A 13,589-nucleotide genomic window follows, 5' to 3' on the forward strand; every position below is an offset into this window, starting at 1 on the left:
ACACTCCGTGAACTACAACCTGCAGGGCAGTATGACTGGTGCCACCAGAAACGTATTTCAAACCTAACCTAAGGTGTCAGACGTCATGACTGTGGTGACCTTTGGGGAGGAAGGGTTTGTGATCAGGAGCAAAAGGGGGGCCTCTGGGATGCTGGTCACATTGTCCAGTAATGTCTGCTGGTTACAGGTTGTGAAAAATTCATCTTTTTCTATATACTTTTCTGTATATAAACTATATTGCAATAGAATGGTAAGAAAAAAAAGGGGGGGTGTGTGCCTGGGTGACTCAGTCATTCAGTGTCTGTCTTCGGCTCAGGTTATGATCCTGGGGTCCTGTGATCGAGTCCCGCCCATGTCGGGCTCCCTGCTCCACAGGAAGCCTGCTTCTCCCTCTCCCTCTCCCTCTCCCCCTGCTTGTGTTCCCTCTCTTGCTGTCTTTCTCTGTCAAATAAAAGATAAAATCTTAAAAAAAAAATTAGAATGGTAAAAGAAAAAATCCTTCAATAAAAAAGTATTTTTTTAAAAAGGAGAGGGGGGATGCCTGGGTGGCTCAGTTCATCAAGTGACTGCCTTAGGCTCAGGTCATGATCCCAGGGTTATGCGATCGAGTCCTGCATCTGGCTCCCTGCTCAGCAGAGAGCCTGCTTCTCCCTCTCTCTCAGCCTGCTGCTCTCCCTGCTTGTACTCTCTCTCTGTCAAATGAAAAAATTAAATCTTTTAAAAAATTACAAAAATAAATAAAAATAAAAAGGAGAAGGAACAGGGGCTCCTAGGTGGCTCAGTCAGCTAAGTGTCCAACTCTTGATCTTGGCTCAGGTCTTGTGAGTTTGAACCCCACACTGGCCCCATGCCCAGCATGGAGCCTAACCTAAAAAAAAAAAAAAAAAAATGGAGATGGAACACGTAAAATAAATGAGCAGAAAGCCGATTGCTGTAATAACTGAGTGATAGATTCATCATGGTATCATTTCTACACTAGCTTTTGAAAATGTCCTTAATAATTAAAAAAAAACAAAAAAAAACCCTCAAGTCATAACAGTCTCTAACTAAAACTTCTTCCATTAACTTCCCATCACACCTACATTAATACCTGAAGGAGTTACCCGGGCTTATAAGAAGGACCCTACCTATTCTGGCCCCTTAGTTTTCTCACTTCATCTTTACCACTCCCCACCTTGCTCAATTCATCCCAGTGCTGGGGACCATTTATGTGACATGCGTCACTCCTTAGAATCTGTGGAATGTTTTGTAAAGTAGCACTTTTAAAAGTCCAGCAGCCAGGAGCACCAGCAGGGCTGTCAGCTGAGCTTCTGCCTTTGGCTGAGGTCATGATCCTGGGCTCCAGCCTCACCTGGGCTCTCTGCTCAGCTGGGAATCTGTTTCTCCTTCTCCCTCTGCCCCTCCCCGCTAAAGCCTATATCTTCAATATTAAATGGTTGGCTATTTCTGCTTCCAAAGCACTGAATTATATTATAGATTAGGCATCTATTCTATTTTTAAGAGTCATATTAAATTCATTTTCCAACTTGAAGGCTGTTACAGAGTTTACCAACAACTTATAATGATATCATAGAAATTATATGGGGTGCCTGGCTGGCTCAGTTGGTGGTGATCTTGGGGTTGTGAGTTCAAGCCCCATGCTGGAGATAGAGCTTACTTTAAAATAAATTAAGAAATAACTGAAAAACTCTGCATTTAACCAAGACTCTGACAACATAATTAAGTTTAAAAATATATGTATTACCATACTGCTTGCTACTTTCAGCAGAAGCCTCCAATGTATCTGCAATATTGTGAAGCAAAATGGATAAAGAGGTTGGCTGCTTTTATTCATTGCGAAATTTTAAATTTGAAAAGTTACATTTCGAGGACTCAGTATAAGTTCAGAGTCAGACTTTCTATACTTTCTGACACAGCAAAATAAGTGAGATATTAACAAAGGCAAACCAAGTTTGAAAATTCCACAATAATTTCCGTACATCTTACACATGATACTAACCTATACCTCTGAAAATCTCCATGCCGTAAACCATGCTGCTGCTGGGATTCCTTAATAATCTGAAGAACTAGAGCCAAGATTAAGGAAAAGCTTACAATGGTAAGAATCTAAATAAATTGAAACATATTCCCATTAGTCTGTATTTGTACCAAACCAGAGCACGTTAAGCATTAGTACATTAACTACTGACTTCTTTCGTAATCATTTTCAATAGCTATCTTGTCATAAGACAGGGCAAAGCAAATTAGTAAAAAGCTGACTGCCTGAACTATTACTTTCAAACTAAAAAAGGAAGGTATTATTAGCCACTGAGGATTACTGAAATTCAACAGCTTAAATAAAGGTGCTGGACTCTAACTACTGATTATAACTGGGGTGGTTCCCATTGATTTACACGTGGACCCAGTATTTTACTTATTCAAGCAGACTCAGGTTATAAATGACGTGTACTACTCCTCTATTTGCATAACTTCCTACATCTGCCAAATCTAACTTTTCCTTAACAGCTGTGACGCTGCATAAGCCTGTGGTTAGCACATGCCAACCAAACTATGCCACAGCTTGTATAAAAATAATAGTTTTTCTGGGGGCCTGGGTGGCTCAGTGGTTTAAGTTTCTGCCTTCCACTCAGGTCATGATCTCAGGGTCCTGGGATCGAGCCCCATGTCAGGCCCTCTGCTCCGCAGGGAACCTGCTTCCCCCTCTCTCTCTGCCTGCCTCTCTGCCTACTTGTGATCTCTCTCTCTCTGTCAAATAAATAAAATGTTAAAAAAAAAAAATCCTCTACAGACATGTCAACAAAATACTGAACATTAAAAGGACTATTTCAACTAAAAGGAATAAGAAGCTATAAGATTTGTAAAAAATCAAGGCAATTCAAATATCCATTTGGAACCAGATCACCAGTTCAAAAAGTAAAGCTCCAATCTCCTGAAAACCACATAAAGATGTCAAGCTAAACATGTTATTTCAGAAATTCACCTACATTTTCTCCGTTTGTGGTTCACTACAAAAGTCACAAACTAGTGTCTCAGGCATTCAGTTGTAATACTGAATGAGATGCGTCCGAAGACGGAAACTACAAGCCCATTCCACCAGATCACCTAAACAATTCTCAGCAAGATTTAATGCCTACAGGCCTACTTAAGAAAGCTACACAAGGGGTGCCTGGGTGGCTCAGTTGCTTAAGCAACTGCCTTCGGCTCTGGTCATGATCCCAGAGTCCCCAGATCGAGTCCCGCATTGGACTCCCAGCTCCATGGAGTGTCTGCTTCTCCCTCTGACCTTCTCCCTTCTCATGCTCGCTCTCTCTCTCTCAAGTAAATAACTAAAATGTTTAAAAAATACGTGTGTGTGTGTGTGTATATATATATATATATATATATATGAATGATAAAGCCATACAAGTGATGTTAAGCTACGTTTATATTCAAAATGGGCAACAAGCTCTTCCTCAAAGAAATCATCTTTGCCTCCACTGCCAGAGAAACTGTATTTTTTACTGTCCATTCTCCGACGGCTGTCAGACAAAAGTATTAAGCGAAAACGTCCACAGGGCAGTTTCCTATCTTTGGTTCAGTGGCTCTAGATGCTAAGACAGCAGCTCACTGGGTGGCCACCGTGTCATCCCCGTCACCAGCCCTCCAAACGGGCGACTACGGGGGAACTGCAGAAATCCGCCCGAAATCTCGGTGCCGCCTGAGAGAACAGAACGATCCCCACCCTGGAAAGCGAATGAGAAGCGAGAAAAGACCGGTCGAAATACAGACCCTGCAACTCTGAGTGCCAGAAAGTACGGGCGAGAGAAACCGCAACCCTCGGCCTCTCGTGCCCGGAACGCGCCGGGACCCGCCGCCTCTCCCGCCCCCGGCCCTGCATATCGACACGTAGTCATTGCGAGTTAGGCCCGATTACTCTAGGATACTCTCCAAACTCAGGCTATCCCCGAATTCTTTGTTTGCCTTCGATCCAGCTGAAGGCCGCTCGTTTTCCTTATTTTCCTCTCCTCCGGCACCGCGTCCACCGCCGCTACCGCCGCTGCCGCCCCCGCTGCCGCCGCCGCCGCCGCCACCGGGAACCTGTTTCTCAGCCGCCATCTTGCCCCAGCGCCGCAGAGCCAGACGGGATAGAGGAGGCGGGACGACGGAGGCGGAAGAGAGCGATGCCCGCCCCGACGGCCTGACGGGATCGTGGCGGACTCCGCCATCGACGGCCCGGCCCGCGGGCGAGAGCCACTTGTTGGAGCGCGCCTGCGCATGGGCTCGGGTTCCTGAGTCGCGGCGGGCGGGGCTGAGGGCTCGTTCACGCGGGGAGACCAGAGCTATTGCGGTCTTTCCGGGGCAACCTCTCTTCTGGTCCCCCGAGGGCGGAGGACTCGGAAATGCTCCCCCCTACACACACCACCTCCTGCATCCCTGCACCGGGGGTCCAGCTCACGTCCCAAGCGGGCGTGAGGGTTAAGGGCAGGGACGGTTGGTTCTGGACTTTGGGTTTCGGGGTGTCTACCTGCCTGGGTACTCGGGAGATGCGGTTCCCACGTACCCACAGGAAGCGCTCCACCTGTGAGGGACACCCCTCTACGTTCTCCTCTGGTGTCCCCCCTGAGAAAGCCATGGCCAGAGGAAGCGCTGGCCGGGTCGGGGATCAGCAAGTGGAGACCCATAAGTTTCTACGCCGGGTCTCCATTTGCTGATCCCCGACCTGGCGTAGAAACTTCTGGAACTGCCGGGGACCTATGCCTCTGGACTTTGGAGCGAGGACTCCAGCAGTTCGAGGGGAGAAGTTGAGGCGAGGGAGGCTGAGTCCTGCTTCTCCAGTCCTGGCTCCTCTCTTACTGGTTGGGAAATGTTGGGCAAGGAACAGTGTCGCTCTAAACCTTTCCCCTTCTCTGTGAAATGGGGATAACCAATTAAGACGGTTTTTATGAAGATGAAATGAGGCAATTTAGGGGAGCCTGGATGGCTCATTCGATTAAGTGTCTGCCTTCCGCTCAGGTCATGATCTCAGGGTCCTGGGATCTGCCAGGGTCAGAGATGGGTTCCCTGCCCCCAGGGGAGTCTGCTACTCCCTCTGCCCTTCCCCCTGCTCATGTGTGCACACTCTATCTCAAATAAATAAAATCTTTTTAAAAAAGATTTTGTTTATTCACAGAGAGAGAGCGGGCGTGAGCGCAAGAGAGGCAACGCAAGCAGTGGGAGTGGGGAGGGAGAGGCAGGCTTCCTGCTGAGCAGGGAGCCAGATGTGGGACTCCACCCCGGGACCCTGAGACCACGACCTAAAGGAAGGCAACTGCTTAATGACTGAGCCACACAGTCCTCCTTCAAATAAATAAAATCTTTTTTAAAAAAAGAAAAGAAATGAGGCAATTTAGAGTCTCTATTCCGTGTCACAATCACTCGGGAAATGCAAATCAAAGCCACAATGAACTATCACACCCATTAGGATGATTCCTATTTTTATTTATTTTTGGATGGTTACTATTTTTTGTAAAGATTTCATTTATTTGAGAGAGAGCCCACAAGAAGGGGGAGGGGCAGGGGAAGAGGGAGAAGAAAAAGAATAAAAATAGAATAGAATAGAAAAACAAAGAATTGGGAGTGCCTGGGTGGCTCAGTCAGTTAAGTGGCCGCTTTCAACTCAAGTCATGATTCCAGGGTGCTGGGATTGAGCTCCGCATCGTGCTTCCCGCTCAGCGGAGAGCTTGCTTCTCCTGCTCTCTCTGCCTGCCACTCTGCCTATTTGTGCTCTCTCTTTGTCAAATAAATAAAAACCTTTTTAAAAAAAAGAATTTTAGGGGCACCTGTGTGGCTCAGTGGGTTAAAGCCTCTGCCTTTGGCTCAGGTTATGGTCTCAAGCTCTTGGGATCGAGCCCCACATAGGGATCTCTGCTCAGCGGAGAGCCTGCTTCCCCCTCTCTCTCTACCTGCCTCTCTGCCTCCTTGTGATCTCTCTCTCTCTGTGTCAAATAAATAAATAAAATCTTTAAAAAATAAAAATTTAAGGGACGCCTGGGTGGCTCAGTTGGTTGGACGACTGCCTTCGGCTCAGGTCATGATCCTGGAGTCCCAGGATCGAGTCCCGCATCAGACTCCCAGCTCCACGGGGAGTCTGCTTCTCCCTCTGACCTTCTCCTCGTTCATGCTCTCTCTCACTGTCTCTCTCTCAAGTAAATAAATAAAATCTTAAAAAAAAATAAAAAAATAAAAATTTAAAAAATTTAAAAAGGATTTTTAAGAAGGAAAAAGAAATTTTTTATTATTAAAAAAGTAGTAATAGCATGTATTTGTGAGGATATGGAGAAATTGGAACCTTGGTGTGCTTTTGGTGCACATATAAAGTGGTGCAGCCCCTGTGAAAAACAGTATGACCGTTCTTTGGAAAATTGAGGAATTATGATTTGATCTGGCAGTTTCGTTTCTGCGTGTATATCCACAGAATTGAAAGCAGGGTCTCCAAGGGGGTATTTCTACATTCACATTCATATAAGCATTATTCACAATAACCAACAGATGGAAGCAACCCAGTGGCCCTCAAGGGATAAACAGAAAGTGGTATATCCATAAGCAGAATAACATTAAGCCTTAAAAAGGAAGGAAATTCTGACACAACCTCCAACATGACTGAAGCTTGAAAATATTGTGCTAAATCAAGTAAGCCTGTCACAAAAAGACTAACATGATAGGATTCCATTTGTATGAGGTATCTACTTTGGTCAAATTCATAGAAAGTACAGTGGTGGTTGCCAGTAGCTGGAGGCAGGAGAAATGGGGAAATTCATTATTATTTAGTGAATACAGAGTTTCAATTTTGCAGGATTAAAGAGTCCTGGAGGGGCACCTGGGTGGCTCAGTGGGTTAAAGCCTCTGTCTTCAGCTCAGGTCATGATCCCAGGGTCGTGGGATCAAGCCCCGCATCGGGCTCTCTGCTCAGTGGAGAGCCTGCTTTCCCCTCTCTCTCACTCTGCCTCCCTCTCTGCCTACTTGTGATCTCTGTCTGTCAAATAAATAAAATATTAAAAAAAAAAGAGTCCTGGAGATTGGTTGCACAACAATGTGAATATGCTTTTTTTTTTTTTGAAATTTTATTTATTTTGAGAGAGAGAGCGAGAGAGAGCATGCGCGCAAGTAGGGGAGGGGCAGAGGGAGAGGGAGAGAGAATCTCCAGCAGACTCCCTTCTGAGTGCAGAGCCAATCAAGACATGAGGCTTGATTCCACGACCGTGAGATCATGACCTGATCCAAGAGTTGGACACTCAACCGACTGAGCCACCCATGTGTCTTTGCACATACTTAATATTAGTGAATCCTACACTTTAAAATAGCCAAGATGGTGGGGCGCCTGGATGGCTTTGTGGCTTAAGCCTCTGCCTTCAGCTCAGGTTGTGATCTCAGGGTCCTGGGACTGAGCCCTGCATCGGGCTCTCTGCTCTGCGGGGCGCCTGCTTCCCCCTCTCTCTCTGCCTGCCTCTCTGCCTACTTGTGATCTCTCTCTCTCTCTGTCAAATAAATAAATAAAATCTTTTAAAAAAATAAAATATCCAAGATGGTAAACTGTACATTTTGTGTATCTTACTACAATGAAAAAAAATCCTAAATAAGTTTCAGGGCACCTGGGTGGCTCAGTCAGTGGAGTGTGAGACTTTGGATCATGTTGGGTGTAAAGATAATTAAAAAAGATAAAATAGCTCTTTGCTGAGCTGGGAGTTTGCTTCTCCCTCTGCCTGCCTCTCCCCCAGCTGTGCTCTCTTTCTCTCTTTCTGACAAATAAATAAAATATTGGAAAGTAAATAAATAGAGGTATCTGGGTGGCTCAGTCCTTCAGTGTCTGCCTTCAGCTCAGGCCATGATCTCAGGGTCCTGGGATTGAGACCTATATTGGGCTTTCCACTCAGTCTCCCTCTCCTGCTCCCCCTGCTTATATTCTCTCTCTGTGTGTGTGTGTGTCAAGTAAATAAATAAAGTCTTTAAAAAATAATTTAATTAATTTAAAAATATAAATAAATAAATAAAATCTTGAAAAAAAAAAAAAAAGTCTCCCAAATGTGCTTCTACAAATGAATGGATAAATAGAATTGGTATAACCATACAATGAAATGTTATCTGGCCATAAAAAGCAATGAAGTACTAATACATGCTACAAAGCATGTGAATCTTGAAAATATTATGCCAAGTGAATAAAGGTGCTCAGAAGACCACATATTGTGTGATTCCATCTATACGAAATGTCCAGGGGCATCTGGGTGGCTCAGTTGGTAGAGCATCTGACTTTTGGTCTCAGGGTCATGGGTTTGAGCCCCATGTTGGTTGTAGAGATTATTTAAATAAGTAAGTAAACTCTTAGAAATGAAAAAAAAATCTTAAGAAAATAAAATTTTAAAAAATATATGAAATGTCCAGAATAGGCAAATCCATAGAGACAGAAAGTGGTTGCCTGGGGCTCGGGGTGAGGGTTGAGATTGGAGATCTATGGCTAAATGGCCCAAGTTTCTTTGGGGAAGAACATTCTGAAGTTGATTGTTGTGATGGCTGCATAACTTTATGAGTATATTTAAAACTAAATGCACCCCTTAATTGGGTAAAATGTGCAGTATGGGGATTGTATTTCACTAAAGATTTTTAATTCAGGTGGTGTTAGACCTCTAGTCAAAACTCTGGCAGTGGCTTCTTTTTTTGCTCACACTAGAAGTCATGAAGCAATGAAAAAAGCCCTGCATGTCATGTCTGTCACCTCCTCATCTGCCAATCTCTTTCTTATTCATCAACTCAAGCCATAGAAACTTCCTTATTTAGGGACATAGGCACCCTCCGGCTTTGGGATCTTAGCACTGACCACTCTGTCTGGAATGTTCTTCCTGTAGAATTCTGCTACTCTGGGTCCCTCACCTCCTTCAAGTCTTTGTTCAAATATCACCTTCCTAATGTGGTCTGCCTGGCCACCTTATTTTTATTTTATTTTATTTATTTTTAGTAGGCTCGTTGCCCAGCGTGGAGTCCAGTGTGGGGCTTGAACTCACCATCCTGCTATCAAGACCTGAGCTGAAATCAAGTGTCAGATGCTCAACCGACTGAGCTACCCTGGCTACCAAATTTTAAATTGCACCATCTCCACCACCATGGTACTCCCAGTTCCCTTACCCTAATCTATTTCTCCTGCAAGTACTTATCAATTTGTAATAGGTTAATAACTACCTTGAGTTATGTTTATTGTCTGTCTCCTCTGCTAAAAGGAAGTTCACGGAGGGCCTTGATCTTCCTAGAGCTAACTGGTATATGCTAAGGACCCAGAACAACGTCTGGAAAGGGGTAGGTGCTTAATGAATGCTTACTGAATGAATGAATGGCAAGCGTCTCATAATTATGAACTGCTTTTGTCTTTCTATTTGGTGAAGTCTGGCAGGGCAGGGGTGTGGATAAGTGTTCCCTGCCCAAAGGAGTAAGAATAGGGCTTCAGAGCTGAAATCCTGGGGTGGGGGGTGAGGGGTGGAGAGGAACAAGAACGCTCCACGCTGGGACCCAATGAACAGGGCAGGGAAAGGTACAGTGGCAGCAGGTGGTGATTTTCAGAGTTGATCGCTGAGGGGGGCATGTGGGTCATTCTATAGAAACAGCAACCATGCCGAGTGGCAAGGGCTGGATGCTTAATATGTCAAAATTAGAAACAATTATTTGTTTTATTGCGATCTAAACACCCTCATGGCCATGCCGGAAAATGCTCCTGGAGATGGAACTCTGCTCTCTTGTATTTCCTTCATGTTTTCCCTTTTGGGATCTCTGACTCGGGCAAGGAGACAGGAATTTGATTCACTGAGCGAAATTCGGCTCACTGGCTTCAGGCCACACATGTCGTTCCATGCTCACCAGAGTCCCCGGAGGTGCTGCGATCCCACAGTGCTGGGTGAGGCCCAGCGCCCTGTGCGGTCCCCTTCGCCAGCTGTGGAAAGCCGCGGCCCCTCGGTCCACCTGCGTCCCTTGTCACTTGCCCGCCACCCCTTAGGGGTCCCCCCTGCCCCGCCCAAGCCAGCCCCGGGAGGCCCCGCTCCGGCCAGGCTGCGGGAGAGGTCTGCGCGGTCCCAGGCGGGCGCTCCCGGCTCTCCAGCGCACACTCAGGCCCCAGGGGTCGGTCCCCCCGCCACTCCCGCGTTCAGCCCGGAGGTCGGTTCGCCGCTCAGCAGCGCGGCACTGACCGGCTCCGGGGGCTGGAGCGCGTGGACGACGCGGGCGGGCGGAGGAGCCGGCACCAGCGCGGCCCCTGTCCCCGGCGTGGGCCACCGCACAGCCCTCCCCCCCCCCCGCGCGACCGGCTGCTGCGGGGGCCCATCCCACCCCTCCGGCTGCTCGCTCCTCCCCCTGACCCCGGCGCACCCCCACCTCCCGCCCCAGCCAGGAGAGACTCGCTCCGCCCGCAGCTCCGGCGACTCGCGCGGGGCGCTGCAGCGGCTGGAGCCGCCGGAGCTGCGCGCTCGCCAGAACTCAGACGGCGCCAGGAGCCCGGGCAGCCTCGGAGTCGGGGCCGCCATGAATGGCTCGGGTGGCCCCGGGGCCGAGGACGCGAGTGAGGCGGGCGGCAGGGACAGCTGGCAGCCCGAGGCCGTTATCGTGCCTATGCTGTTCGCGCTCATCTTCTTGGTGGGCACCGTGGGCAACGCGCTGGTGCTGGCCGTGCTGCTGCGCGGCGGCCAGGCGGTGAGCACCACCAACCTGTTCATCCTCAACCTGGGCGTGGCCGACCTGTGTTTCATCGTGTGCTGCGTGCCCTTCCAGGCCACCATCTACACCCTGGACGGCTGGGTGTTCGGCTCGCTGCTCTGCAAGGCCGTGCATTTCCTCATCTTCCTCACCATGTACGCCAGCAGCTTCACGCTGGCCGCGGTCTCCCTGGACAGGTGAGCGAGAGCCGTGGCGGCCCGGGGGGCGGGAGCGGGGGTGGTCGGGCACCCAGGTAGGGGCTGGAGAAGAGAGGCGGGACTCGAGGCTCAAGGGGGGGGGGTGCGCAGAGACTAAAAAAAGGACACGAAGAAGGCAAAGGGACCGGGAGAGAGTGAAAGACAAGCAGGAGTGGAGAAGGAAAGAGGAATAAGAATAGGGGACTGCGGTGTCCCTCCGTTAGGTGCGTCCTCGGGCTCCACGCTGCACACCTCGGCTCTCCGGCGCCGCCGGTGCCCGACCAAGCGCGGCGCTTCTGGGCACATTGCGGTTTTGCGTGCTTCGTCTCGCTTGAGCCCGGTGCCCCTGTGAAGCTGGGGCGAGAGGGATTACTGTGCCCAATTTACAGATGAGATCGAGTTCAGAAGCGACTCGTTCAGAGTCTCCCAGCCTGTAATCGTGTGCGCGGAGCCAACGGTCTGTCTCCGGGCGTCAAACTCAGGCGCCTCCACCTCGCTAGCCTCCATCCAGTCCACGGTTTGCTCGTGGCTCCGCGCAGTCGTCTCTGGTCCGGATTGCGGAATTTGGGTCCTTCGCAGGAGCCCACGCCAAAGTTCAAGCGAACACGTCCGAGAGTCCCTAGACTCCCACCCCCCCTTGTCCCCCACCTTCAGGCCAAGGGAGAGGCGAGGTCCAGAGGGTCTCCTTTATCGTCCCCGTTGGAGCTTGGAAGCTCCTGGATGATTCCTGGGGAGGAAATCTGGGACTGACTCTGGTATCTTCCCACGTCCTCCTGACCTCCCCTGGACAGGCAGCGAGGTGAGGCCACCTCCCTCCCATACCCCGCGGTTCCACTGAGCGCGGACTGTGTCGGTTCCGAGAGCGCTGGTGGGACCCATAGAGCGGCGGCTCCTCTAAGCAATTCCCTCGCGGTACCTGGCGATGTCTCCAGGCTGTCCGCTACAGCCTCGAGGTGCTGGGACCTACGCTCCCGGCACCGTCACCCCGGAACTCCGAGGCCGGTTCAGCCTCGGGGTGCCTTGCCGGGTGCAGTGTGACTGTGGTCATGGAGCAGATGAGTGGCCTACACGCCCGGTTCGTCCTTCCTGCTGCCCGGTCCCGCCCCACATCTCAAAGCAGCTCCCGGCGAGTGCCATGCGACCGGCGAGTGCCGTGCGGCCGTGCGCTAGGGACCTTCCTGGAGAGAGGGTGAGGGCTTCGAGGTGTAAGGGTCCGGCCCTACCCCCGCGGATCCACCTGTTCTGTTCACTCGTCTCCCTTCCCGGCCCGACCCACAGGTATCTGGCCATCCGCTACCCGCTGCACTCCCGCGAGCTGCGCACGCCTCGCAACGCGGGGGCTGCCATCGGGCTCATCTGGGGGCTGTCGCTGCTCTTCTCCGGGCCCTACCTGAGTTACTACCGCCAGTCGCAGTTGGCCAACCTGACTGTGTGCCACCCGGCGTGGAGCGCGCCGCGCCGCCGCGCCATGGACCTCTGCACCTTTGTCTTCAGCTACCTGCTGCCCATGCTGGTGCTCGGCCTGACCTACGCGCGCACCCTGCGCTACCTCTGGCGCGCCGTTGACCCGGTGGCCGCCGGCTCCAGCGCCCGGCGCGCCAAGCGCAAGGTGACGCGCATGATCATCATCGTGGCTGCGCTCTTCTGCCTCTGTTGGATGCCCCACCACGCGCTTATCCTGTGTGTGTGGTTCGGCCGCTTCCCGCTTACGCCCGCCACCTACGCGCTGCGCATCCTCTCGCACCTGGTCTCCTACGCCAACTCCTGTGTCAACCCCATCGTCTACGCGCTGGTCTCCAAGCACTTCCGCAAGGGCTTCCGCAAGATCTGCGCGGGTCTGCTGCGCCGTGCCCCGCGCAGAGCCTCGGGCCGCGTGTGCATCGCGGCGCCGGGCACCCGCGGCAGCAGCGTGCTGGAGCGCGAGTCCACGGACCTGACACACGTGAGCGAGGCGGCCGGGACCTCCGCCCCTGTGCTGGCGACTCTCAGCAGCCCGGCCTTGAGCCTGGTACCCGGCCCGTCCTGGCGGGACCAAAATGCCTCCAGCGGCATCCCGACAGTTAATACGACCTGAGGACACTTGGCGAGTATGCTCTGGTGTTCAAAGGATTGGAGAGAGAGGTCGGGGATCTGGGAAGGAATCTCATCTGTTAATAAAATACGCAAAACTTTTCCCATGCAGTCAGGCGCTGTGTCTTGGCATATCTTACGAGGCTCGGAGGTCTGAAGCCTCTGGGACTTCACGGGGGAGCTCCGGTTGGATGGGTGCACGGTGCTTTGCTGATCCACGGGGAGGGAGGGTGGCCCGCACGGAAGGCAGCCAAGTGAAAGTCCCCGTAGGAATCCCTGAGAGGGGGAAGAGCAGGATGGCCCAGGACCTCCGCAGTGGCCATCCAGAAGCACTCGGCATTTGTTTTTCTGTTTTTGTTTTTCATTTTATTTTTTAAAAACATTTTGACAGAGAGATCACAAGTAGGCAGAGCAGCAGGCAGAGAGGGGGGGAGAAGCAGGCTCCCTGCTGAGCAAAGAGCCCCAATGAGGGGCTTAATCCCAGGACCGGAGCTGAAGGCAGAGGCTTAACCCACTGAGCCACCCAGGCGCCCCGGCGCAGAGAATTTGTAGATCACCGAACCAGTAGCCACCTATGCATGGGACAAAGGCAGGCGGAGTGTTTAAGTGCCCCGATAAGCGGGTTGATGGCCAAGCGCA

At 50.8% G+C, this 13,589-nt stretch overlaps 2 protein-coding genes across 4 annotated transcripts in view; one reads left to right on the plus strand and one right to left on the minus strand.

Annotated features, from left to right (window-relative positions):
• The window catches only part of SRP68 (signal recognition particle 68), a 34,621-nt gene extending 30,401 nt beyond the window's left edge, over positions 1-4,220 (minus strand). Inside the window, exons 1-2 of one of the 3 annotated variants that reach the window (XM_032319793.1) lie at positions 3,961-4,131; positions 2,000-2,106 (exon numbers count right to left, since the gene is read on the minus strand). In XM_032319793.1, coding sequence (XP_032175684.1) covers positions 2,000-2,106; positions 3,961-4,095 — 242 coding nt within the window. In that variant the 5' untranslated portion in view covers positions 4,096-4,131. Of the gene's footprint in view, positions 1-1,999; positions 2,107-3,923 lie in introns of all 3 variants that reach the window. The other 2 variants (XM_032319792.1, XM_032319791.1) reach the window with 2 other exon arrangements.
• A 6,184-nt stretch (positions 4,221-10,404) lies between these two features.
• Positions 10,405-13,050, plus strand: GALR2 (galanin receptor 2). The gene is made up of 2 exons (XM_032319794.1): positions 10,405-10,880; positions 12,159-13,050. Exons 1-2 carry the CDS (start codon positions 10,513-10,515, stop codon positions 12,952-12,954), a joined length of 1,164 nt encoding a protein of 387 aa, XP_032175685.1. The 5' UTR covers positions 10,405-10,512; the 3' UTR covers positions 12,955-13,050.
• The last annotated feature ends 539 nt before the right edge of the window (positions 13,051-13,589 follow it).

The sequence above is a fragment of the Mustela erminea genome, chromosome 18 (genome assembly GCF_009829155.1).
Source record: "Mustela erminea isolate mMusErm1 chromosome 18, mMusErm1.Pri, whole genome shotgun sequence".
In the NCBI taxonomy this organism is placed as follows: domain Eukaryota; kingdom Metazoa; phylum Chordata; class Mammalia; order Carnivora; family Mustelidae; genus Mustela; species Mustela erminea.